The following is a 25,953-nucleotide window of genomic DNA, read 5'->3' on the forward strand; positions in this document are numbered from 1 at the left end:
GTTCCCCCGTTCTTTTCCACTTACTCCTTTCATGCTTGAATTTTACGCGCTAGACGCAGTCGGGAACTTTCCTCGTTTCTTGCTCATCCTCTTTTCATAGGCCCGCGGTTCCTTCGTTCGGAAAACTCCTTCAATCTCGAGCATATCGTCTAACCCGGCGCGGTATGGTGCGGTGCGGTGCGGTGCGGTGCGGTGCGGTGCGGTCGGTCGATTAGCCAACGAGGCAGCGTTCGCGGAGGCATCAGCTTCCTTCGGGAATGGTTGACGCAAGGATACACCGGGCATTCGATCCCGTCCTTGCCCTTCGTTGTCCGGCGAGGCTTAATGAAAACCGTGATTGAAGCCGGTGCACGAGGGTCCGATCGATCGGCACGAATCACGAGGAGGGTGTTTGCCAGCCAATCACCGCCCTCCGTTCGAGGGACGAACACTTTTTTTTCCACCCGCTCTCCCCCTTTGATTCGACGGGATTCATGAGTTGACTTTGCGCGCAGCGCGCCGTCCATCCGGCTTTTCTTTGTATCCGGGCTAATGAAACTCTTATGACGGCGGCGAGCCGGAAAACCTCGGATTTCGGCCCGCACGCGCCCATCCACGGCCATTTTGAATCGCGACGAGTCGAGTGAAATATTTACGAGACTACCGGGCTGCCAGTTGTTTAACTCTGGAGCACGTGTCTTTCAAAGTAACTATCGTGATTATCTATTTGTGACTTAGTTCTTGAATATACTTTAGTGTTCTGGGGTTAACGGTTAACTACAACTTTTCATTGAAGACTTGAGAGACCTTCAGAGTCTTCGTTTAATTATTTATTCCTTAGTCTCTCCCTTGTATCCAATAATTCAATAATCCTTTCCCTGACTTTCCTACAGCCTAGTATCTCAACACTTCAGCTTCAAAAAAGTCCTGCGCATCCTTACAATGCAAGTCAATCGAACTGAGAAGTAGCATCGAAATGTTTCTCAGACGTCTTAAGAAAATCATTATCGTTTCTCTGTGACAAACGGGGGGCGTAAATAAATTGGGAATCAGGGAAACAGAAAGGTTTTTGGAACTACTTACGGGAACGATGTGGGATTTATGAAGTAGCGGGAGAGCGCTTTTCGTTGCGGGGAGCATCAGCTGCATTAGTTAACAGGTTGATCAACAAGAGTTTATTTTCCCCGTGTCTTAAAGAGGGCGAGGAGGCGTAGACGGTTCCCGGCCGCGGGATGAAATCCTCCGAAGGCTAAGAGGGACGGCTGAGCAAGGGCAAACATTTTTCCTCGCTTCTTCGGGAGCTAATAACCTCTGCATATTTGATGGGATTCCATTCTGTAGCTGAGAGATCGTTCCCCGAGCGATCCGCTGCGCGCTTCGACGTCCCCGTCGGAAGGGAAATCTAATTTCTTTCGCTAACACGATACAATTTTGATTCCATGCCGCAATGTGAAAGCTTTTATGTCCCCGAGGCGGACCGGATATCGTATCCCGCGTTTTCACCTCTCGCAGTCTTCTGTTCCACGTCTTGCTTCACCTTTTTTTCCCTTTTTCTCGCGTGGCCGGCCTCCACTTTCGCGAGTATCGATCCCAGGACATTCGAGGAGGGTTTTATTTCGAGGAATGACAGATAATTCCTCCCCACCGCGGAGGAGTCGCTAGCAAGGAAAACGAGGAGTCTCCTCGGAGACCCCGCGTCGGTTTTCTTCCGTCTCACGGTTTATTAACTCTTGGTCGATTAGTCGACCTCCTGATATCCTACGTTCGATGGGCCCTCCGGGATTCACGCTCGAATTATTCTCTTCTTCCTACGCCGCAATTACCGGGCCACATTGTATCGGCCTCCTCCAGTAAACGATGGTCATTCTTTTGCTGCTTGCTTGCTGGACATCCTTGTGAGATCGATTGATAATAACTGGCACATGGGTCTTTATATTCGATTTGTGAAACATGGATTCTGATTGAAATGGTAGCAATAAATTTGGGATATACTGGAACAGGTTAATAGCGCTTTATTAAAAATCTGGTAACAATCAACAGTATTCAGCATTCTGGTTGCATGGTTCTTTCAACGTGAGCTGAAGCTTTAGAAAATGCATTTTTTAACGATTGGGGTTCTATCATTAAGGGGAGATTCAGGTTTGAAGCAAAAGCGCGACGCCAGCTAAAGTCCATTTGGCAGGCTTGTCTTTCGTTTTCAAGTTGAAGGTCCACACATAAGTGGGTCCACGAGTTCGCGTTTTATAGACTGGACACTCGTACATGTTCCTAAGATCCTGTTTATCCTGCGTGATTGCTCGTACGTTGATCACCGGCATCGCAGGGTACAGTTCTTTGGGTTTCGAATCGACGATGATTCCCGTTTGTACGTCCCATCTGGCGCCTTCCATGAAGATCCCGTGGATGTAGGCCCCATCTCTGGGCGCCGAGCTATCGCCAAGGGCACGAAAACAATTTTGTATTAAACTGAAATCTCTTTAATCAATATAAATTTCAATAATTAATGTTGCTTCTATCTCTTACGTAAATTCCTCTTTGTTTTTCTTCGTCACGTCACACTGCAAGCACATCTTGTCCAGAGGTAATTCTTGTCTTCTAGCTGTAGACTGCATGATGGCTGTTAAAAGGGACTGAGGGTTGAAGAATCCGGCCAACCAAACTGATGCTGGTAACTGAAACAGGGCCCTTGTGAATTTATCAAATATTTTTGATACCTGATCTGGATATAAATAATGAACTGAGAAATTAAATAAAATACTTAGATCCACCTCAAAATATCCCCAGACTGCGATAACTAAAGATTAATTTAAAAAGTTCAATTGTAACAATTGTATGTAGAATATGTTTTTTTTATAGCTTACAACAAAGTCTGTAGACCAGGTTTCCAGCTCCCTAATTCTCAGTAGAAGATCGACAAACCACCCACCCAGGCCCAGCAGAGAAGGATAAGCTCTTTGGGCCCAAACAGGGGGGACTTGGTCCAGGAACAACGCGTTCTCCAGATCTTCCATGTCCGACGTAATAGTCAGCTCACCCTTCAGACCTAAATCCAACTCCCGAAGGGATCGCTTGATCTCTATCGTCAAATAATTCATCCGCTCGCATTCTTGGAACGCTACAATCACGTACGGCGTTCTCTCCTCCACTTTTCCCATTATCTCGGTCATATTAAACTCGTCTGGGAGCTTCTCCATTATTTCGTCCAATATTTGCTTCACCTAGACATCGTGGCTAGATCTAATACTTGATTATTATTAACGCACCGAATCGTTACCTTCTCTTCCCTGGTCACAGTTTGCCCCCCAGAGCTACCAGAGTCTCTGGGCTGCATTTCAAAAACCGTCTTGAAGAGATTCTCCGCTGTCATCGTTAGGAAACCTATTTCAGCGTTGGGATGGAGCCCATAGAGATAGGGTGACTCTGGAGGCATCGCTTCGTCGATGTAGGCGTGGTAGCCGATTAAATCGGTGTTCGGTGGTGCGGGGAACCCTTTAAAAGAGGATCTAGCATCTATAGCTCTCTGACTATAATATGCATTAAAATCACATCAATCCCCATTTGTCCCTTTTTATGCTTTTCATAATAGAACTTATCATCTCGTTACATTGATCTCGTCGTCGCTGTGTCACTTTCACTTGAAGGGACAAATGAGGGTTGATCAATCACTTATGCATAGAAGTGAATCACCTGGCGCCAGCTGAAGCTCCCCGTCGACCAAGTCTGGCTGCATCAGCTCCTCGAGGTAAGAGACACAAAGTCTCCTATCCCAATCATCAGTGATGTGTCCCCCGTACATAATCTCCCCGAACAGGTACCTTGACCGATCATACACAATTAGCGTAATTGTCCGAGCAACTAGAGAAGCCGACTATGTCCCACCTTAAGTCCTCCCAGGGTACCTTCGACGCTGCCTCCAGGTAATTATAGAGCACGCTCACGCTGATGTGCAGGTCCCCAACGTTGAAGGGGTAGATTTTGTTCCAGCCCTGCGGGCCGAACTTCCGTCGCTCGGCGACAACCGCGTGGAAGTAACACAGCGAGAACAGGATCGCCTTAAACTCAGCCTCCTTGCTGCACATCTCGAGGGTCTCCTGGCTGAAATTGTCCAGGGCTTTGTGAAGGTTTGCCTGCATACCCGTGGGCGGCTCGTTCGTGATCTTAATGGACGACTCCAGGATCCCCTAATTTGTCTCATTTGAGCGTCGGTCTTGTCTTAAAGGGGTGTTACAGAGTACAGAGGAGGTCCGGTTTACTTGAGGGATGATGTGTCCCGCGGGCGTGCTGGCCGGCTCCGCGCTCATGAACACCCTGTACTCCGCGTGGGATCCGTCCGCGGCCGTCTCCAGCTTCTTCTCCAGCAACGGTAGCCATTTCTTCACTAAATGAATATTCTGCAGCACCACCCAGTGGCCGTTCATAGCCGCTACGTCCATCGCTTGCTCCGCAACCGTCTCCTGACCTTGACCCAGGGACACGTTGTGAAAATTCTGATTGTCCAGCGTGTATCCCAGACGGCGGCCCAGGTCCTCCACGTCCTGGTTAATTGAACAGGGTTGCGATGAAATTAGAGTACATTCGCTAAAACTGACCTTCATGTGGACACCAGTATTGATCGAAGGGAATATTAAACGTAGAGGTGGCTTCTGGAGTCTAACAAAACTGAAAGTACTTTACTTTTGTTCGGAATATTTCAAGAAAATTATTTCCTAGATCATTTTTATTTTATTTAGGGTATAAAATTAATATCGATCAATTAAATCAGATGTTTCTAAGTCAAGAATACTGCCCATTAATACTAGCATTGATGAAATTCGCTTTTAGCCATTCCTCTTCGGTCGATACAGGATTGTTGAAACCTATATTGATAGGCCAAACAAAAATTCTTCAGACCCGAAGAGCACAGAAGGGTTTAGGCTCGGGTACCTTTAGAGGATTGACTCCAGGGGAAAGGATGAAGAAGATTGGAGTGGATGGGCTAGTTTCCTCGAAAGACTTGGCGAACTCGACGGTTCTGCCCTCGATGTATCTCGGGCCGAGCTTCTCCTCGATGAACGCAGCGATTGCGTACGTCATTCTATCGGGCCGCAGAGCCCTCAGCATGCACAGCCGCTGTATGGTCGTCTTGTTTTTCCATTCCTGCGGGAATTTCTCTCGCTCCGGGCACTCGCATTCCACCAGCTTCTTCCATCGCTTCGCTGAACTTTCTATATCCCTATCTAAATTGCTTCACAGACGAATATCATCCTCTATATAAAACTGTTCTAAACGAAAGCTCTAGAACCCCTATCGCGCCAGATTGCGCGACTCAACAAAGCAATAAACATAAACGAAACCTAAGCGTTAAATTACTATAAAAATAACTTCGCATATGCCAAACCAAGATACACTACTAGAGAACTGCCACGTTATACTTATGAAACAGAGCAACCCACGTTTCGAGAGTTAAATATCTCCAACAAAGCTTCAAGAAGGTTCAGAGAGGTTCTCGACAGAGGGAGAGCTTCGATCGGCATATTAAAAATTCCGAGAATACTTGACCTAAACCGGGCTCACCGAAATTCCTCCCTGCTAGCCAGGCTCCTTATTCCTCCCCAACTGGTGTTGGTGAGGAAGTCGACGGGCGAAGTAACGTGAGGAGTGATGGGGAACCGTAGAAGGAAGTCCAGCTCACCGGCGGTTACCTCGTTCCTAGCCAACAGTATCTGGAATGCCATCTGAGAGGCGAATATCAGCTTATCACACTCGAACAGCCCCCTGCTCGTGTACATGAACACCGAGTAGGTGATGCACTCGATCAAATTCTTCACGCGGCCGGACACATCCGGTGCCGGGTCTGCCTTTGAGATCGCGTTCTGGAACACCACGCTGAACGCCTTCAGCGAGAACTGATAGATAGGGTTGATCGTGTTCAGATCGTTCAAAATGAAATAGAGAAGGGAAGCTCTGGCCGCGGCTGGTCGATACAGTTCGCGAGCCGCGTCAATCTCGCGGCTAGTCCCGCGAGCTTCCGTCACTTTCGATTCAATTTCCGCTGCGGTCCTCTTGGTCGTCTCCAGATTCTCCACTAACGACGTGTCCTCTAATACGTTGCTGCCTGCTGATGACAATCTACGAGCAGAATTGTTTCATCGTACAATGGAAAAGGATCTTTGATGGGACATTCAATCCCACAAGTTAGGAGCAAGTAGAGATGTTGAATGAAGTCTTTAAAAATTTAGGTCAATACTCGGTTACTTTCAGGATTGGATTTTCTATATGTCTTTTAAGTAAATTTGTCATCTTATCTTGTTCGAAGATACATGAAAAACTTGCAAGTAGTTGTTAAAGGATTAGGGATCCACACCTGGACAATAACGAATCCTCTAAACTATTCAGAGTGATTTTAAAGTCATTCTGCTGCCTGGTGAGCTCAGCTTTCAGCTCTTCGAGGTCCGGTCGCTCGGCCTTGACTACCTCAGCCAGCAATTGATCCTCGAGCCCGTCCCTCGTTACCGTGAAATTAATCAAAGTAGTTTGAGCCTGCATCTCGGGCTTGTAATGCGGATTAGCCAGCTTCGTGTGTAATAATAATCTGAACAGCGGATTGTACTCGACCTCCTTGTCGCCGATCTTAATCGCGCGACCCTTCTTAATCAAGTTCCTGCCTAGCAAAGGATCCAACACGGGATCCACGGTCTCGCCGATGTTCTCAACGAGAACGGTCGACCCGTTTGCCAGGGACTGCTCGATGACATCCAGGCAACCCTTTTGGCCCAGCCTAATAACCCTAAGTTCTTCTCCGTACTTCTGCTTGATCCATTTAATGCCCTGGAGCTGAGGGAAAGTACCGTTTCGAAGTCAACGACAATCCCAATTAGAAAGACCATTAAGGATCATGGATAAATAATAATAACATAGCAATACTCATTAATATATCGATAATATCGTCAAGCTATCGGTAAGTAGAATTCATCTGCATCTAATTTACTCTTACTTGAAGTTTAATAGATATAGTCTAAATCAATTTAGAGTCTAAGCATCTGTTGTTTTCTGCAGGTAAATCGATAGTTACTCTTCAATGACATCTGCACGAATGCATATACCTGGGGATCAATCATCAAGGGCCAACGATCCGAATTAGTCAGAATGGTGGCGTTCTCCGTGGACATTCTATCATTCGGCAATCCTTCATTGTTCCATTTGGCTATTTGCGTGTCGTCCGTCAACAAAGACAAAGGGTCCAATCCCTCCGTAATGGGAACCGCAGGCTCAATGGCTCGCAGGAACGGCAGCCATTGCTTCTGCTGTAAATCCAGCCGGAACTGTTTCGTAAAGCAGCCGACGTACGATATGAAGGCTGTTACCAGTAGCACGTCGCCAGGCAGCGTCGAAGCTTGTTGCATGAAACTTAAACGAATCATTCGATCGTTTGTAGCCTAACGATCATCTTCAAACTTTCCGCTACTTACTTTGCTACCGAGTCTGCCCAACGCACGTTCTCCGACGCCAGACCGCCGACGAGCCTGTTAGCGAGCGCGATAGTTGCATTGGTAGCGTCCGCCTCTTGCTGGCACTTCAACTTTTCGGAAGTTGCCTGCTCGAAGTCCGCTGTTAGCTTCGCTAATTGCTCCTCTAGGGACTGTCGATTGGTATACAGTCGAAAGTATTGTTTAGAGGATGCATACGGTTGAAAAAACTGTATTAAACTACTATAGTTTCTTGAAACTTAATGGGACATTGCAGTGCTACTTTGTTTTCGCAAGATTTCGCTTGTTTTAATTTTGATTACGTCTCTATGACTTTATATACATTTGTGAATTGGGCCCAAGGAGTTAACTATTGAAATAGTTTCATCGAAATGTTAAAATAGTTGGAATTTGTATTTCAAGAAGCTTAAGCTTGTGTTACGTACAGCAACTTTTCGTTTGATCCCGCCAAGCTTATCTTGAGCAGCCGCTAGTTCAGCGTTCGCCTGCGCCAGTGCCTTCCGTTTAGGCTCCACGTCGCAAAACACCTCGTAGAACTTGATAATGTTAATCACCCAAGCGCAAAGGCCAGCCGCTGCGGCTGACTTAGATCTGACGAATTCTGGTTCAAACTCCGAGTCCTTCAGGTATGGTTGAATCGCTTTGATCACCTCGGGATGAATGTTCTCCTTGTCGTAATTGATCAAAGAGTCGAGGAAAGTGTCGACTTTCGCCATTACGATCTAAAGGAGAATTCATGGAGCAGTTTTATGGGGTGTATCGGTGACCTTGTTCGTACCTTGGCAGCCTTCCAGCTTCGATCCTTGGGCACTTTACCGGCTGGAGCTAGTAGCACCATTACGGCTGCGGTCACATTGGTCACAGCGCCGGGCGGTGAACCAAAAGACTTCAACTCGGTCAGATTCGCTTTGTTCAACGTGTTTAGAGCCTCTTGCGCTGCCAGCAAAGCCGGTTCCGCTTTCATCAGGTCTGCCTCGCAGTCTTTTTGCTTCTTCGACACTTCCTCCGCGATTATAGCGACTTTCGACTCCTCTTCGTCGGCTGCAAGCAAAAAAAGTATATTTGCTGTGATACATCAGCTATTCAATCGTGAAAACAAATTAACTTTACAAAAAAAGAATCAGAGAGACTTAAGAAACATTTGATTAGCACTGAATTTGGAAATATTCAAAAATAGAATTGGTTACTTCAACTTGTGAAAAATTCATATATTTTCGAGTACCTATAGCTTTCTCTTTTTGAACTTTCTCCGTCTCAATGCCCACGATCGCTATCAACGCGTCCGCAGCATCGTTTTTCTGCTGCAGCTCCACCTCCTGAACCGCAAGTTTCTCCTTCAGCTTGTCCACCTGAACAGCAGTCGATCGAAGCTTCTCTAAACCGTTCTCCAACCTGGCAACTCGAGCACGAAGCTCGCTGGACTTCGTCTTCAACAGACGAGTGTACAAGCTGATCTGCTCCAGAAAGGATTTAGGGGTGGTGTAATTGTAACGACGCTCGCTGGCTAAATAATGACGACTGGCAGCGTTCACGCTGGTGTGGGCGTGGGCCATAAACTTTGTCGCGGAGTCCCTGTATCCAAGAATTATTTATAATAAATGGCCTTAATCAAATTTAGGGTCCACGTGATGGAATAGAAATGTCAGTTTCCCATCTCAATTTAAAATATCATTCTCTACAATAATTTCGTTCACGCAGTGACATTTGTCTCTCTCCCGCAACAGAGAATGTTCAAGCGAAGAGTACCTATAACTCTCGGGAAGTTCGTCCAACTCCTGCAAGAACCTCTTCGATACAGACATCAAAGCTTCTTGTGGCCATTCGTGAAACCAGTTTATCGCCGTGCAATTTATTATAGCTGGGAATTTCCTCGAACGAACCCTTAAAGTGGACCCCACTGGGGAGAAACAGAGAACTATTCGGAGCTGCCTGCGCACCCGGTCGATGAAGAACTTCCAGCAGTTCTCGCGGGTATCCAACATCCCGGCACCTTTCACCTCGTTACGGACGCCTGTGGATGTTCGGAATCGAATGTGTTTCCAATTGATCGTGTGATTTAGGGACACGCTGAATCAATGAAGAGGAAGTTTAACGTTACGCTCACGGACGCTTATTGTACAGTTTCCTCTATTGTTCATAGAAAAATTTATGTTCGCTTATCTGGATCTTAGAAATTAGAACTTTGAAAATACAGAGTTAGTTCCGTGAATTTAGTGTTAAGTATTTTAATGAGGTTCAGAAACAGAGAATGGAAAATTGTCATCAGTATCAGCATCATCATCAAAGAACTTCAAACCTGCTATGATATTTTCGACTTCGTCTTCTGCAAAGAGATCAGGCACCTCGCCAGAAGCGAGCATATCATTGATCAGCACGAGGAAGTGTTCGTTCGCCACCTGGGCGTCAGTCATCAGAAAGACGAGACCCAAGTTCTTCAAGCCTGCCTTGTTGTATAGAACAGCCAGTTCAAGCTTCAGATCCGCGATGCCATAACCCTTCTTCAGCTGAATTTGGAAGACCTCCAACGAGCTTATGAAGGCGGCCAATCGCGATAAGCTCTGCTTGCCAGAACCTCCAACGCCAACCAATAGAGCACTGCCTCTAGGCGACTCGAGGATTCTGTTTATCCTACACACGTGCATCATAGCGTCCTCGAAGAGCACCAAGTTCATAGCGGCCACCAGATCATTGTAGCTCACCATTGCCTCTGATAGCAACCTGTGCAGCGTTGACCAGTCTCTCACTGGCATGTATTTGGGTTCTCCAACACCACCTAGGAATAATAAATTACATTCCGAGAATAGATTACTCTTGGAATTATTTATGGTAACTGAACATTTATAACTGTTTAGAAATCTGCAGAATAATCATTTGTAATATAATGTAATTATTGGTGTAATTACCTGCAAAATGACAGTAGATGTTTGGTTTTTCCAACACAGCACCTTCATCAACTTCCTCGACGTTCTTCTTTAAAATGTCCATCTGCAACTTCGAGAAACTTTCGATATCTTTTTCATCCGTCAACTTGTCCCCATAAACACGATGCGTCTCGTGAACCCAGAGTCTGATCAAGTCCATAGAAGACTGCAGGCACTCATTGCCGCTGAATAACAGTCCTTGGAAGCAGTTCGACAGATCTCGAAGATTAAAGATGTAGTGAAACTTCACTGCTGTCGGGAGAAACATCTGAGCGCATCGATGATGCAGCTGGATCGAGGCTTGCACTATATTGTTACACAATTCGGTAACAACATGAGGAAACCTGTGAACAGAAAAATGAAACGAGAAATCAACTCGAGGTTTCTCCGATATTGATTCAATGATTAATACCTGTGTTCGAGGTTCAACAAATGCTGTGATAAAATGGAGGCGTAGATCGTAGTCAAAGAATCAGTATTAGGGAAACTGACAGCGAATACGGAAAAATGTCTCTGAAGTCTTGGATTGATTGTGAAAGAACCAGCTGTAGGGTTCATACAGCTAACGTACTGACAATTATGAATATCCTTCAGCGTCAGCTTCGTTCTGTCGTACCAGTGTCCATAGTCCAAGTGCTGTCGGATCAAAGTGTGAGGTTGAACCGTTCCGTAAGCGTCAACTTCAGGCATGTTCATGTCATCGATAAAGTACACCAAAGTCTTATTCCCAGGTGGCCCATAGTTTCTGCCAGCTTTTTTCTCCAGCGATTTCTCTAGGATCTTCTGCAGCATTTCCGAACTGGTATAGAAATTAAAGGGAACATTGGACACCGCGTAATTCTCAGGCAAATGTAGAAGCTTCTCAGCAACCAGCACTGTCTTCCCACAGCCAGCAGTGCCCACTAACATTACAGGTTGCTTCTCGGCCATTAATAAATCCAGAAAGTACTTGATCCTAATAGACTCAGCTGTGTAAACTAGGACAGCCTGCAGAGGCATTTCAGGATCCAATTCGAATTTAGGCAAGCGTTGGGCCCACGGGACGAAACTCTTCGTCTCAGTGTCGATATAATAGTCAAACACAGTACCTTGCTGAGGGAATCTGATCTGCTTGAATTCGTTGACCCACCATTTACTAAACTCCACTCGGTAGTCAATCGTTTGGTCCTGAAACATGGATGATCCGAAGGCCCAGACAGCAGCGAATACAAAGTAGAGCTCGTAGTGCTCCTTCAAGAAGTCAGTGCCTGTTAATTCTGGCTTTAGAAGACAGTGGAGCAGGTGACAGAGCATTTCTACGTGTGCCATGTCAGCGATAGGAGTGATCTTCTTGAACCTAGTCCTTAGAGTTTCCAAGCAAGGAGGAATATACTTATCAAACAGCATTACTAAATTCGACTTCTCAATTGGCGACGTTCTCTTCTCCACCCAGCTAGTGACGTAAGGGTTCCAGCCTAGATCTTGAGGATTAATGTAAAGAATACCTGCTCGAGACACTGTAGCCGGCGTAGCTGTCCTCAAATTCGAGATCTCGAAGAGAAGTCTCATAACGGGTGTCAAAGCTATCCTCTCATTGCTAGCCAGGGTTAAAACTTTATTATCGTCCATTACAGTATTCAACGATTCGATCCACATGGGATCAATGTCGCCATCCAAAACTATCCACTTTGGGTTCTCGCCACCCAGATTTGCCTGTTCCCTCATGATTACTGAAAATAATCCATCCTTCCACTCCCTGGTCGCTGGATTGATTATCCCAAATAGTTCATCATTAGTCACAGCTTTAGGATTCAGATCATTGTACACTGGCTTCCTCTTCATGTTCTGATAGGTTCTGAATAGAGTCTTCCAGACCTGAGTCTTTCCAGAACCAGCAATTCCAACGATGAACACCGAGTGTCTAACTTCGAGTAATTCCTCCAGTTGCACGACTTTGAGGATGAAGCCATCCTCTGGTTGAAGTTGTAGATCAGCTGCTGCTTGCTTCACCATCTTCTCGAACTCAGCGTCTCTTTTCCTAGGGACATCCAACGCTGGAAATAAGTCTGCTATCAGACCCATGAAAACTGGCAGATCGTCAGAGATGACTTTTGGGATGTTGAAGTCCCTCAGAGCTCTCATGAGCACTTGCTCCTCGGGTCTACCGGGATCTCCTCTCTTTAGACTCCCAGCGACCACAAGAACGGACTTGATCGCTCGCAGACCCCAATCGTAATGATCCTGCTTCGATAGTAGCTCCTTACACAAGGTGTACAGCGTAATGAATTTTCTGGCTAGGATCCTAGCGTCTTGGAAGCCTTCTGCTACCAACATGATCTCGCAAATTAATTCGAAATCAGGAACCACCATGGCGCAGGGCCTGAAGAGAGCCTTCAGGTTCTCTGGCAGCTCCGTGCGTCCCGCGTAACCTGGATTCATGGTAATGAAGATACCAACAGTAGGCTCTAAACCGATCATCTCTCCCATGAAATTGAATTTTTCCTTTTTGTCCCTGATAGCGTCCTGAATCGATTTCACCTGAACAGCGACCACTGAAAGTACTTCGACGGTGATTCGGTTGAACTCGTCGAAACATCCCCATGCTCCTGTTTGTGCCAAGCCTTTGTATATGTTGCCGCAAGACTTGTAGTCCATTTGCTCGGAACAGTTGAACACGTAGACCATTATACCCAGCGCTCGGCCTAGATCCTTGGTCGTTTCGGTTTTCCCGGTGCCTGCTGGGCCAGCTGGACCGCCGCCCATGATCAAGTGCAGCGATTGGGTTAAGGTAATGTAGCATCTGTCCGTGAGTGGTGTTATGACCAACCTAAATGAAAAATCGAACAAGAAATCTTTGATACAGTAAACTACAGAATTGTAGTAAAATTCTGGAGAAAACATAGGCTTTCACGAAACTTGTAAACTCAATCTCCCAAAAGAATGAATTTCAACTGTATGTTGTTTGAATGATCTGTTCCAAAGGATCGACTATATAACACCGTAGTCGTGCAAATATCTTCTTCAATTATTCCAGCATTCTACATTCAGAGTTTCACAAGTTGCATTCACCCATTAACCAAGACGCAAAGTAGAAGAACCGAAGTGCACGAGAGGGGATAGTGAAAGAGAGCACTAACCTGGGAGTGTTTCCCAGGTACTCGTGCGAATATTTGAATTGCGCGTCGCAAATATTAGCGAAGCAATCCCTCTCCTTCTCGTCCCACCGGTGGCGCAGTTGACTTTGCCATTGGAAGGCCTGCGACGTCTCCACCTTGGATTGCACCAGCTTCGCCACGACGTCCCTCGAGTGCACGTCGATCGTGCAGATCGTCATCACCTTCTGCCTCTCCTGCTTCGTAAGCTCGCCTATCAGCAGCGTGATCAGAATGCTCAACTGGGAGATTTGTTTCTTCAGATAATCCTTCAGCGAGTTGTCGTAGCCCTCCTCCAGTCTGGAGAACGCGATGTTCACCTCACTGGTCCACCAAATTTGCGTGCCGCACAGAGACACCTGGGCGGGATAGTCGAACAGCCACTGCTCACGTGGCTTCTCCTCGTAAGAAATCACCGCCTCGCTGAAGTAGTACCGTATAGTCACCCTCATGGCTCTCTGAAGACCGTTCAGCCATGCCTCCACTGCTCCCTCGCAGGTCATCTCGCAATTTGCGAATTCTACGTATTCTCCATCTTTCGCGAACATCCCTTAAAACAGTATGTTCTTTTCATTCTTCAGCTTTTACACTCAGTAATTGTTTGTGCATCTGCTTATCGCGATGAGGTAATTATAGATACATTTTATATATACAAATATATCGTAGGATTGTTTAATTTTTATATATAAGAAATATCAGATTTTACTCTTTTTAATGAAGTTTTTTAAGCATTACAGTTTAAGTTTTATAAATTCCGAGAATCGTCTTACCTAGCACTTTTCTAGGAGCTTTATCAACGTCGTCGTCAAACTTCAATCTAGCCATGGAATCGAACAGCTTCGTCAAATGTTTAGCTACCACTTCTGGTTGGTTTCCATTGGATAGTATATCCAGCAGATCGCTAGACGAAACGAAATAGAATCTAGGGAATGCTAGACGTTTCGTCTCTAAATACTCAGCTAGTGCCTTTTCGCAGAGAACCAGTTCCTTCTGTAGAACGTCTAAGGCGGATACAAGGCCTTCCTTGTTGGTAGCCTCTATCACGTTAGGTGTCTTCGCCATTTCTTCAGTCATGAATTTGAATTCTTTGTCTATCCGATCGAATCTTTCTGCATCCACTGGCAGTTGTTTCCGTATGTCCTCCGAGGACGTAAAAATACTTTCGAGGTGCATCCAGGTTCTTTGGACCTCGAACCAAATCGTGGTTACTTGATCCGCGATACTTAGCTTCTTTTGCCAGCTCGACACTTCGCCCAGAAAGTGAGCAATGAATTTTGAAGTGATGAGATTTTGCAATTGCACCTATCAGGAATTGATTTCCTTAGACTGCTAAATTTCTAATTGAACGAGGAATAAATTAAAGGATGTGTTTCTAGAGCACCTGATTTTCTTCAAGGGTCTCAATTAGCTCTTCGCTAGCTCTGATCAAAGTAGCGCCAGTTCTCGCGTGTACTTCCTTGTCAAATTCCATTTTCGACCACGTAGTGTTCAATTCCCTCATGTATCTTTCCATGGACATCTCCTTTACAGCCTTGTCCACGATGTTCTTTACTTCTTCCTCGCAATCGTGAAGGTTCAGCTCCAGTAAATCCGCCAGAGTCGTCGATTCGTCCATTACGAATCGCACCTAAACGCATGAATCACTGTTGACCGAGTTCTTCGACGTTCCACGTTAAAGGAAAGCCGAATAATAATTATGCAGGTACATATCCATAGATTAATTAGCAATTTATTTCCATTGTTAAATGATTTATTTGATTACAAAACAAGTGAGAACGTTACGGTGATACTTGAAACGGTGCAAGTAAACTCTCCAGTTAACGCAATATTGTAAGAACGAAACGTGGGATGAAGCAAGGCGAGTGATAAAACGGATAACGTGTTGTTTGATGGAAAGCAAATTTATTTAATGACGTATGTACAGCTCAGAAAATAAATGAGATAACAACGTTATCGTATAACCGTGACAATGTATCTATAATGGTAGAAAATGTAACGATGCGTGTGCGTGCATGCACTGTTAGCACCGAGCCAAACGCACTGAATCTCATGAGATGTATAAATTTAGGTGCTCGTTTACTATTCTAATCCGAGGTATCGTAAGAAACAGTAAAAAGTAGTAATCGTGCGCGTATTTACAGTGGACTTACGGTCATTTCTGGAGTCATGTCGCCCAGCTTCTGCAACACCGATAGCGTATATATACAGCGGTGCAACTAAACATCTAGTATTCCCGTGAATACGAAATCCACCCGGACGTTTCTCTAAACTCACATCTAACCGGTCGATCGTTACAAATATGTACAGGACCTCTACTACAAATTTACGAGAAATATTCGTACGAGAAATGGTGTAATCATTACAGATATCTGTACTCCCGAATCGTTCTCTTCGCGCGTCTGTACCGTTCTGTGAACCTCGCTGGTACCTTAGTGCTGTTCATCAACTGTCTCCAGTGTCTCTCCCGTATAGCAGGGTTTTGTAGCTCTGCCACCGCCCTCAGAGACGTCAGCATGTTTTTTACTGTCGCTTCCAGCGACACGTAAGTGTCCCACAACCTCATCTCCTTATCTAAAGCTGATTAAACCAACAAAACCATTAAAATCTTCCCTAATTCCATTGTTAGAAGCTACTATCCACTGATTACCAACCCCTAATCTCCTTGGCAAACTTCTTGCACTCGATGTCCATGTTCTCCACATCGATCTTCCGCCACGGTGTCGTCTTCCAGCCCTCTATGCTGCTTCTGACAATGTTCACGTAATCCCAAAGCTGCTTCAGCATCCTCAATTCCCTTCTACATTGCCTCAGTACCTTGAACTCTGGCACGAGAACCTCGAAAAGAGACGCAGATTCTTGGATGTCTTTCATCTGTCTCTCTAACATTAGTATCTCTCTGTGACCCTCGTCTAATAGCTCGTAAGGGTTCGGACATTCGTATTTGAAGAAAGTGTAACGTCGGAATGCTTCACGGTAGTGCGTTATCGTTGTGTCGAACGCGGAGATTCGTCCTCTGATCCTGGACACTTCGCCTGTTCGAGAAAAGTTTCGTTGAAGTTTTGCTATTTATTTATTCTTTAACACGTTCGCTACCGGCGTCACAGATTTGTGACGGAATCTTATATTTTACATAAAGCAAATGAAATTAATCTTATAGATATTGTTAGTTCAAGTTATAAGCTACGGCATTATATTTAGTAACTCAATAACTCGTTCGAGTTTCATTTTTTCGATATTTTGTTCAGAAGATTTATTGGAGTGAATCAAATATTACAATCGAGGAGGTCCTCAACGAAGTAAACGCTGGTAGCAAACGTGTTAATTATCATCATTCTTTGTTTTCTGGAATTAAGGCTAGCCACGAAAAGTAACAAAAAATCTAAGTAAAGGAATGAAGCGTCGTTCTGGAAGAGTTAATTATTCGCTCGACGAAACGGGCTTCACTTTTGCAGTGAAGAAGTTCCGAATGGTGGTTCGAGCTTTTATGGAATTAATTAAGATTTACGATCGGGGGGACTTACCAGCCTGCAACGGAGCCACTTGCTGCTTCACCATGAGCGCCAGTTTCTTCGTGTTGGCCCACTGTTCCGGCAGCTCTTGAAGGAGTACGTTCACCTCCTCCGGGATGTCCTGGTCGTAAAACTTGAGCAGCTCGATCGTCTCCTCCAACGGCTGGAACATCTCGTCCGTGGTCGGCTGTCTCTCCTTCACTCGCAGCAGATAGCCCATTACGCTGACTAGGCCGACGTAGTCGCCCGGCTGGATTGGCTGGAGCAAACCTTCGTCCGCTCTCCTATTCAATTCATATTACGTATTATCGTTTGTCGTCTTTACTAGGGGATCATCCAAAATAATCGTGACACTGAATCGAAGCGGTTGGAATATCGCATGATGATCGTCTTGCGAACTAACATGGAGAAACTGAGAAGAAAAAGTACTTCAATCTTTACTATAAATAAAGAGAATAATACAGTTCTCTGAGAACTGGTCTCCATGGAAATTTTCAATGAAAATATTTTACTTTAAGTTGCATTTTGAAATATACTTATAAAATCTGCGACGATGAAACAGGTTTAATATAGCCTCAAAGACTCGCAACGCTTTAAGAAGTTATATGAAAATCCTTTTATATTCTATGGATTCTATCTTTTCTTATCTATCCTATCCTTATACCGACAAAAACAAAAGCAACCAGTTCCTATCATTCCAAAGAGAAACACCTTATAAACGACCCCAAATCCGAGAGGCTGCTGGTTACGCGTTCGACCAGATGTCTCTTGAACATGCTCGACCATTTGCAGACCATGTTCAGGACCGACTGCCTAAAGGGTCTCAGGTCTACCCTGAACCAGCCGCAAAACACTTTCGACGCTTCCATTTCCTCGATCTCGAGATAGAGGCCCTCGTAAAGGTCGATTTGCTCGCGGAATTGCTCCATTTTCGGCGGCGACCGCGCCGGCCCCTTGGGATCCTGTATGGCCACCATCTCCATTTCCTCTATCGTCAATTGTCGGCTATACTCGAGAAACTGTTGCATCACCATGTCCCTGTCGTCCAACCAGAGATAGGCGTACCCTGATAAAATAAAACGACGGAGGATCACGGGAACGCGTAGACGTCGGGACAAAAAGGCACGATTAAAGGAAATAGAAACTTCCGTGGCTCTGATACGCGGATGATTTCTAGCCCACCTTCGAAATTGCTACAGAACTCGGTGGCCTCCTCCACGGCGGTCGTCACGTTGTTCAGGATCTCGTTCTTCATCCCCTTGATGTCCGCGTCCTCCTCTAACTCCTCCGCGTATCCCGCGGTGCCGCCTTTCAGCCTCGGCAACAAAGCAGCCATTCCAATGATATCGTTCAGTAGATGGAGGATCAATTGATCCAGACCGTCCGGATCGTCCGGTTCTAACGAGGGAACGTAATAAAGGTCAGGCTCCCTTAGTTCTAGTTTCGCCTCCAATAGTGGCTCGCTTTGCCCCGCTGAATCCATGTTTTCCACTAGGTAACCTGGCACATAAAAGGACAATTTAAAAAAGTCTGCAGTCTATTGTAGTTCATTTTTGCATATAATTTTCGAATAAATATTCCATTCGTAGCTTTTTATGTTTTCGAAACATTTCAATGATCAGTAGTTTTCCTAAAGTATCTGATTAAGTAGTTTTAATTATTTTTCTCTCGTCAAAGCGGACAATAGATGTAAAAAAACACGTGCAGAATATTTTTCTGATCATCGTATCATACGAATGATTCCTAAAATAAGCAAGAATATTAGACGAGGTATGTCAGCGAACAAAAGAGCGAACGGTAGTAACCTAACGAGCAACCGAGGGCTCTCCGAAGGGATTCGATGACAATGCCGTCGACATACTCGACGTATCTCGACCAGGGCTCCTCGATTTCGTCGGAGACTTGAAAAAGCAGCCTGTTCTCCCCGACCAGTGAATGAATCTGTTCAGCCGCTTTCTTGATCTCCGCGTAGCGTTTCGATACCTTCTCCGGCCTCTCGTCGAACGATAATAAAGCATCCTTGCGGCGGTCCTTCCTCTCGATGAGCGGGGTCCTGGTCCACGGCTCCAGTATCGCTTTGATCTTTCCGACGTTCGTCTGGGCGGATTTGATTCGCCTCCAGAGACCGTCCACCAGCTCGCCGAGCTCCACGATGTATTCCAGCACGCCGTCGGACTTCCAGCATAATCCGTTCTCCCCGCGGGACACCAGGGAATCGATCCTCGTTATCTCTTTCTCGATCAGATGGAACTCGACCTGCGTGGTCGTCTTGCTGACATTGTTGTACGAGTCCACGGTCGCTCCCAACAGGGTGCGGAACTTCCGGAACGTCTCCACGTTCTCCGACACCTGGACAGACGACGCTATCGACATTAGAGCTATCAAACAAATCGAAGTTAAACTTTCCAAGTGACTAGCTAACGTTTCAACTTTGATGCCTAATCAGCTACAAGAATCCATTATTCGACAATATTAACGTTAGGGCTATCAAACAGATCGAAGTGAATTTCAGAACTTTTATTTTATGATCATCGAAGTTAAACTTTCCAAATGTCCACCTAACATTTCAACTTTGATGTCTAATAAGTAATAAGAATCATTTATTCATGGTAGATCACTGTTGAAAAGACCTTTATAGCTTCATCGGGGATATCTGATCTCGACATCTGTTTCAGATAATTCACTTCTTTCAGGACAGCCAGCAATTCCTGATCAAAGTTCAACAGCAACGTCGAATCTTTCTCGCGAGACAGAATGTTGCGATTCAAGCCAGCTTCGACGATTTCCGGCACAGTTCTCGCCCATTCCGTGAAAAGTTCGTTCTCCTTCTCGCTGAAAATGTTGACCAGCCTCTGGTACCGGATTTCTATGCACTTCCCTTCTTCGCTATTCACCATACTGAAGCAGGCAGAAGTTTCTTAGGGAGTGGACACGCCACGGGGCTAAGTCCAAATCTCTGTAGAAGTCACTCACGGGTGTTGAATGGCTTTGAAAGATTGAACCGGCAGGTCGATGCGTTGCCGCAGCATGCTGGTGAACGTCAGCGACGCCGCCAACGGCGGAAGATCAATTAGCGCACCTCTGGTGCCGCGATTAAACAGCACTTCGACCACCGTCAGCTCGACGTTCAGCAGGTCCAGGATCCTGGTGTAACGATCCGTGAATTGCTTGCTTATCACCGGCCTGTCGAGCACCGAGCCAGCGATATTTATCAACTGAAAAGTCAATTGAAGCGAATCGAACAGTGAAATAAATAGAATTTCATACAATATTTTATCTGTATTCAATTATTATTAGACTGCGAATACAGATACAGATCTTCGTGCACTTAGGAAAATTTGAATTACAGCACACGTTCTTCGCTTCATTAAGAATGCCACGGCATTTCAAAGAAGACCAATACTTTATTAACACTATTTCTACCGACACTCCACGTATACCTATTCCTACCGCGACCAGTCAAATGACAACTTATATTTTTTAATATAGAATGAAGATAATAGCCAATTTGACAGTATATAAATATAGTTTCTTTTATTTGGAAGTATATAATTTACATTTTATTCGTTTTCACCGCATTTTTTACAAATAGGTTTGTCGATTGTACATTTATCACACACATAATTTTTACATTTTAGACAGATTTTGTTAGTCTTATTGTTTGTGCATTATTTCATTTGGCATAGTTTCCGTTCGCGTGAACCTCTACTTGTAATTGTGACGGGTGTTGTTTGATTTTCTTTGCCTAACTCTAGTTCTTTTTGATATTTAATGGCAAGTTCTTCTGCCAATTGAAAGAAAAATTCCTGTCTCGAAATTTCTTCTCCCGTGAATTCTTTATATAAAATCCATGCATTTATACCGGCTAAATCTAGGATATTGAAAAATACCTGTAAAGGCCATCTCCGACAATTAGATTTTATCGATTATACCGAGGCCGATAGGCGAGCGAGAACTGTAAACACTTGGAAGTACCGTAAAGCAGTTCCTGAAAGGCACTTTTTGGCTAAAATCATGCCACAACTGCATTACGTTTCGTTTGTAACGACTTTATAGTATCGAAATTGAGTCTTTGAGTGAATACTATGACAAAAAGATATAAATCGTTCTACCGGTCAAATGAGCGGTCGTAGTAGGTAAGACAGACTACAAATTTTTCTCAGAAAATAAACAATAAAAAAAGGTGTGAACATTGAAAAATTATTTATACATATATTTTAGGAAAAGTCGTGAAGTATAAAGGCGGTTCAATTACGTTGTTTATAGGAAATCCTAATCGAAATTTTAAAAACAATCATTTGACTGCTCGCGGTAGGAATAGTGTTAAGGACTTCATCGTATCGAATTTCAAAGAATCTGCACAAAATTCGTAATAAACTTATTACAACTCCATCGAAGTCACCTTAAAAACGCTCTCCAAATTCCCACAGTCATCGAAAGCTTGACAAAGTATAGCAGCCAGTTTGCTGTCCAGATCAGTGATCGCATCGTTGAATTTTTGGCAGTCGATAGTGAAAGATTCGTCGTCGGGCTCTAACGCGTCGTTAGCTCTGACGGTAAAGGACACGAAAAGCTGCTGAAACTCTTTGTACACGTTGATTATTCTACTGCTGAGAGATCGACCGAGTATACCGCCGATCTCGATCTTCTCCAGCTTGGAGAACTCCATCACAGTATTGAACAGCCACTCGATATCCGCGAGTCTCTTGAGGAACGCGTCTAATCGCGTGAAAACCGCGCTGGAATTGAAGGTCCATGGCGGAGCGTGAGGCTTCATCGCGGGCATGTCCTTCCTCAGCTCGAATTGCTGCTTAAACTCGTCGAGGACTCCTAGGGGAACCATTCATATGTCTACGACTTGTTTGATGCTTTCGCAGCCAGGAATACTATGATGAGTGCTCAAAGTTTTCGGATACGAGCTGTGTCACTAGTATTGCCATTACTATCATTATTGTAGAATTTATTCTATCGTTCCCAGAAAATGTGTCTTATCAACTGGAGGTTTAAAAATAGATAATTAGTTTATATATTCGTGTAATTGCTTCAACCAAAATCAACGTGTAGACATTTACCAAGTTATATCTATAAAATCCAATACGTTTCAAATTGCCGTATTCGAATGAGTGATCACCAAAGATTCATTTTTAACATAATCTCACCACATTTTGATGCATCAGTATTAGTGAGACCAGTCACTAGATGATGCAAGCTGCATTTCTAGCGGAACGTCAAGAGATTGTTACTAATGGACACGGCTCACGCCGGGCAATTTTGAACACTCATCATACGTTTAAACATCGTTTAAAAGGTCTGTATCCGTCCACACGATCCGTCTTCGCGGTCTCTCTGTTTGCCGCTATTAACGAGATCGGGAAACTGATATTGGATGCGGCCGGGGAAGGATCGATTCCCGAGGAGACAGCAAGGATGGCGGCAGCGCCCACCTCTCGATATCTGGACGCGCTGCAACGCCTCGTCCACGTCGCTCTGGAAGATGGAGGACGGGTCGAGGAAGCGGCGGGCCTCCTGTATCAACAGGTTGCAAATCTGTCGGAGCATGATGATCACCTTGGACGAGCTCTGATAGTAGGTGGACTTCGACCAGGCTAATCCGACCGAGTGTATCAGCGTGGCCATTAACGGCTTAGCCTCGGAGAAATCGACTTCCTCGACTGCCTTGAAGGATTTCGCCAAGGGCGACAGGTACAACGAGATCTCTTTAGCTTCTGCCATCGAGGACACCACGTTATCGAACAGATTCCGGAAACAAGGGAAGTAAGCGCTGTCCGTTTTCTCGAGTATACTAGCCATCTTCTTTACGCGATCTTCTTGCAGCTGATCGTAAATGTATCTGAAAAATGGTATTTTGAAGAAGGATTATTGAGGATACAGAAATAGGATCAAAGGAAAAGGGACTTTCTATGCAGAATTTTGGGAAATTAGAATACAGTAAGTGAAGAAAATATTTAAGCAATGTCTAGTTTTTAACACTAACTAAAAATTACCCATTCTTCGTTTCTTCCCTTTGCAATTATTAACTCCTTGCACTCGGAAGTTTTTCAGTAGAAATATTTGAACATTTTCTGATGAGATAATGACGATATTTTGTGAAAATAACTGGAAGAGAGATCATACGTATATTGAGGAACAAAGCTATTTTATTTCAATATTTCTTAAATTGATGCATTATACAAGGTATAATATTAAATACCAAATTTTATAGTTTTACCGTATGAAATCTGGTGGTGAATGAGAGTCGCCTTTCGAGTGCAACGGGTTAAAAAGATGACAAATGTTTCTCTGAACCTGAGAAATTATTAAAGAAATTGATTTAGTAATACGCAAACTGATTGGAAATCTATTAACCCTTAATACTCAGAAAACTGCTCATTGTAAATATTCAGCATTTTTCAACGAAATATCGACGAGACTTTTTACAGCTGACATAAAGAGAAGTTATGTATGATTCGAGGCACAGAAGTGTTTTGTTGCCATGTTTCGTGTATCGGCACGTTGTACGAAGTTTGATATCGAATATCGAAGATTAGGATTTCGCTGCTTCAAGCGACGTCTGAGAGTCGCTTCTCGAGTGCGAAGGGTTAACGTCTCAACAGATACACTCTTGGAATTTGTTTAGAGAAATTTCAAGAAGTCGTTTAAATTGAATTTTAGTGTTAAAGCTTAATTTTGGATTATCGCATCTTAGATCTTCGCATTACCTGATCAGCATTAATCAGCTCGTGACTGCCTAAAAGCATTTACCTCAAATTCGCTAATCTAGCAGACCAATACTCGAGCTCGACGTCTGGTGTGGGATTCTGTCCGTTCTCGAAAGCTGCGCCCGATTCCTGAGTGACAACGTCATTCACCAAATACGCCCACTTTATCACGACACCCTCGATAGCGCTCTTCAAGTACAGATCGGCTGCCTGAGGCCCCTCCGCCCGGACCAGCTTCTCCACTTCCGTTACCTTCTCCATTCCAGCTGGCATCGGGAGTACAGTTCTACCGTTCACCTGCCCCTTCACCTGCATTAACGATTAATCGTTAAGCCAGTTGAGAATTAAACATTTTCCTTCGACAACTCTTTCATTACTTGGTACAAAGTTCCCCGGAGAGCGTGAACGTGCCTACAGATGTCTTGAACCGCGACATCGGGCAAATCTTTGTGGTTCTCCGGTTTTCTTAACAGAGGAGCGAATACATTATCCACTAGAGTAGCCAGTTGATCCACGACACGAGAGGATAAATCGCCGACGATCAACATCGAGGAGCAAGCCTCTTTTTCCTTCGGCAGGGGTGCTTGCTTGATTTTTACTGCATAAATACCTGCATAGAATTTTGAGCAGTTGGTGTATTATTCTATGAAATTTTCTCCTATGAACTATGAATCTTCATAGACTCTCATCATCTAACATAATTACTGTATGCTCATATAGTATTATCAATGTTCTAGAATATTTTTTCCAAAACATTTGCACCTACAAGCTTCCACGAGGATTACAAAGCACAGCACAGTCTCCAGCTTTCAGAGAAACTAGCAAGCATCAGGCTCCGAAACGCCAAGAACATTCCGGACTCACCTTTGGTCCTTTGACAAGGTATAGGGAACGAAGAGGACGCGACCAGCTGCGCGTTGGGCGTCAGAACAACGAAAAGCGCCGGCGGCAGCGGATTATCTAAAAAGTCCATCACAGCGTTCCGGTACTCCTCGGTGAGCAGCAGCCTGCCCCATTTTTCCGGCTTCAGTTTCAACGACTTCTGCACGAAGCCCCCGATGTACTCCAGTCGGAAGTCCGCTGGTCCATCCGGCGCGGCCATTTCTGTGTTCACTAGTAGGAAATCGGTCCGGTATCAATCTTATCCATGAAAAATTCGAAGGACCCTGGCGAATGGTCCGACGAGGAGGACATTTCTCGAGCGAACTCCGTAATATTCGCGATACTAGCGACGGGACCGTGATATTTCAAGAAAATGCCGGAAAGAAGGGGTGGCGAGGGTGAAAGGGTCGCGGGGGCAGGAAGATGGATAAATGCGAAAAATGCCAATGGTGGTCGTCGCACAAGCAGGTCAAGAGACCAGGCACCGACTGAACCCGAGAGCGACGTTCCAGCATTGGCCGATCGTGTCTTTGAGGTGAGCCCGTTCGTTGGCTCCCTATTGTCACGGGACGCACGGAATATACCGGCCCGTCGGCTGACATTGCACGCGATCCCGCCTCCCGCGTACTGGCAGGTACCATTTTACTCTTCCGCGACCGCCGCCGGAACGATATTAGTCCGTGTTTCGCGTCCGCGAATGCAGCCGCTTCCGTCCTCCCCTCTGACGAGGGAGAAGTGATCGACACGCGAATGTTCGCGCTTCCGCCTTAGTCGTTCCTAGACGACCCGCGGACGTCGACCGGCGACAGCGGTCCGTGGAAATGGTAACTGATACTTTCGTTGTCACTCTTTGTTTCGGTGATAGTAATAACATTTTATTAAATGCTGATGTCCAATGTGTTCAATGTATAGGGTTCAATTTTCAATTTTCCCGTTTTTAGGGGATGCGGTTATGATCGTTATGTGACGCTGATGGTGAACGATTGAAAGGATGCATGGATGTTCCTTGGAGTACTTTGAGGAATTCAAAACGTGAGTGAACCTTTGGTATTCTAATGTATTCTAGACGATAAATTGAAATTGCTTATTGATAGCTTTTTAAAAGTTAGTCTCTCTCAATGAGTCATCTCTAGGTAAATCTAATTATAAATTTATTCTGGTTCCAAATACGTTGCACTTCGATTGCACATTTTTAAACGACAACGTACATAAAGTTAGAGGACAAGTCACCTTAGGATTAATGGTTCGTGCAATACAATCGATAGGATCGATCGGTCGGATGAATACCAGCGGATTTTCGCTCGACGATGTCGTCGATTGTTCGTCTCGCGCACAATGCGCTAGCC

General features: G+C 44.9%; 1 protein-coding gene across 1 annotated transcript; it reads right to left on the reverse strand.

Annotated features, from left to right (window-relative positions):
• Positions 1–1,976: 1,976 nt before the first annotated feature.
• On the reverse strand, positions 1,977–24,827 carry Dhc93AB (Dynein heavy chain at 93AB). The gene is made up of 36 exons (XM_076373412.1): positions 24,590–24,827; positions 24,103–24,335; positions 23,769–24,034; positions 22,451–22,857; positions 21,409–21,836; positions 19,980–20,221; positions 19,637–19,904; positions 18,812–19,355; positions 18,189–18,506; positions 17,718–18,072; positions 17,019–17,290; positions 16,149–16,529; positions 15,926–16,074; positions 15,648–15,677; positions 14,879–15,124; positions 14,268–14,799; positions 13,483–14,047; positions 10,779–13,172; positions 10,349–10,710; positions 9,742–10,218; positions 9,192–9,456; positions 8,668–9,017; positions 8,224–8,486; positions 7,871–8,167; positions 7,428–7,597; positions 7,062–7,365; positions 6,323–6,792; positions 5,533–6,087; positions 4,903–5,203; positions 4,233–4,514; positions 3,859–4,160; positions 3,667–3,794; positions 3,254–3,468; positions 2,841–3,197; positions 2,503–2,651; positions 1,977–2,409 (listed from the first exon to the last, which is right to left on the reverse strand). Exons 1-36 carry the CDS (start codon positions 24,825–24,827, stop codon positions 2,115–2,117), a joined length of 13,410 nt encoding a protein of 4,469 aa, XP_076229527.1. The 3' UTR covers positions 1,977–2,114.
• Positions 24,828–25,953: the final 1,126 nt, after the last annotated feature.

The sequence above is a fragment of the Nomia melanderi genome, chromosome 13, assembly GCF_051020985.1.
Source record: "Nomia melanderi isolate GNS246 chromosome 13, iyNomMela1, whole genome shotgun sequence".
NCBI lineage: Eukaryota > Metazoa > Arthropoda > Insecta > Hymenoptera > Halictidae > Nomia > Nomia melanderi.

Bases quoted from the DNA above. Each gene is read 5' to 3' on its own strand.
- Dhc93AB (XM_076373412.1), bottom strand. From the start codon at position 24,827: ATGGCCGCGCCGGATGGACCAGCGGACTTCCGACTGGAGTACATCGGG. The intron at 15,678-15,925 runs GTACCAGCGAGG...TCGGTGTTGCAG, and splicing joins AGTTGATGAACAGCACTAAG to AAGCTGGGCGACATGACTCC. The intron at 6,088-6,322 runs GTGTGGATCCCT...TTCTGCTCGTAG, and splicing joins GAGGATTCGTTATTGTCCAG to ATTGTCATCAGCAGGCAGCA.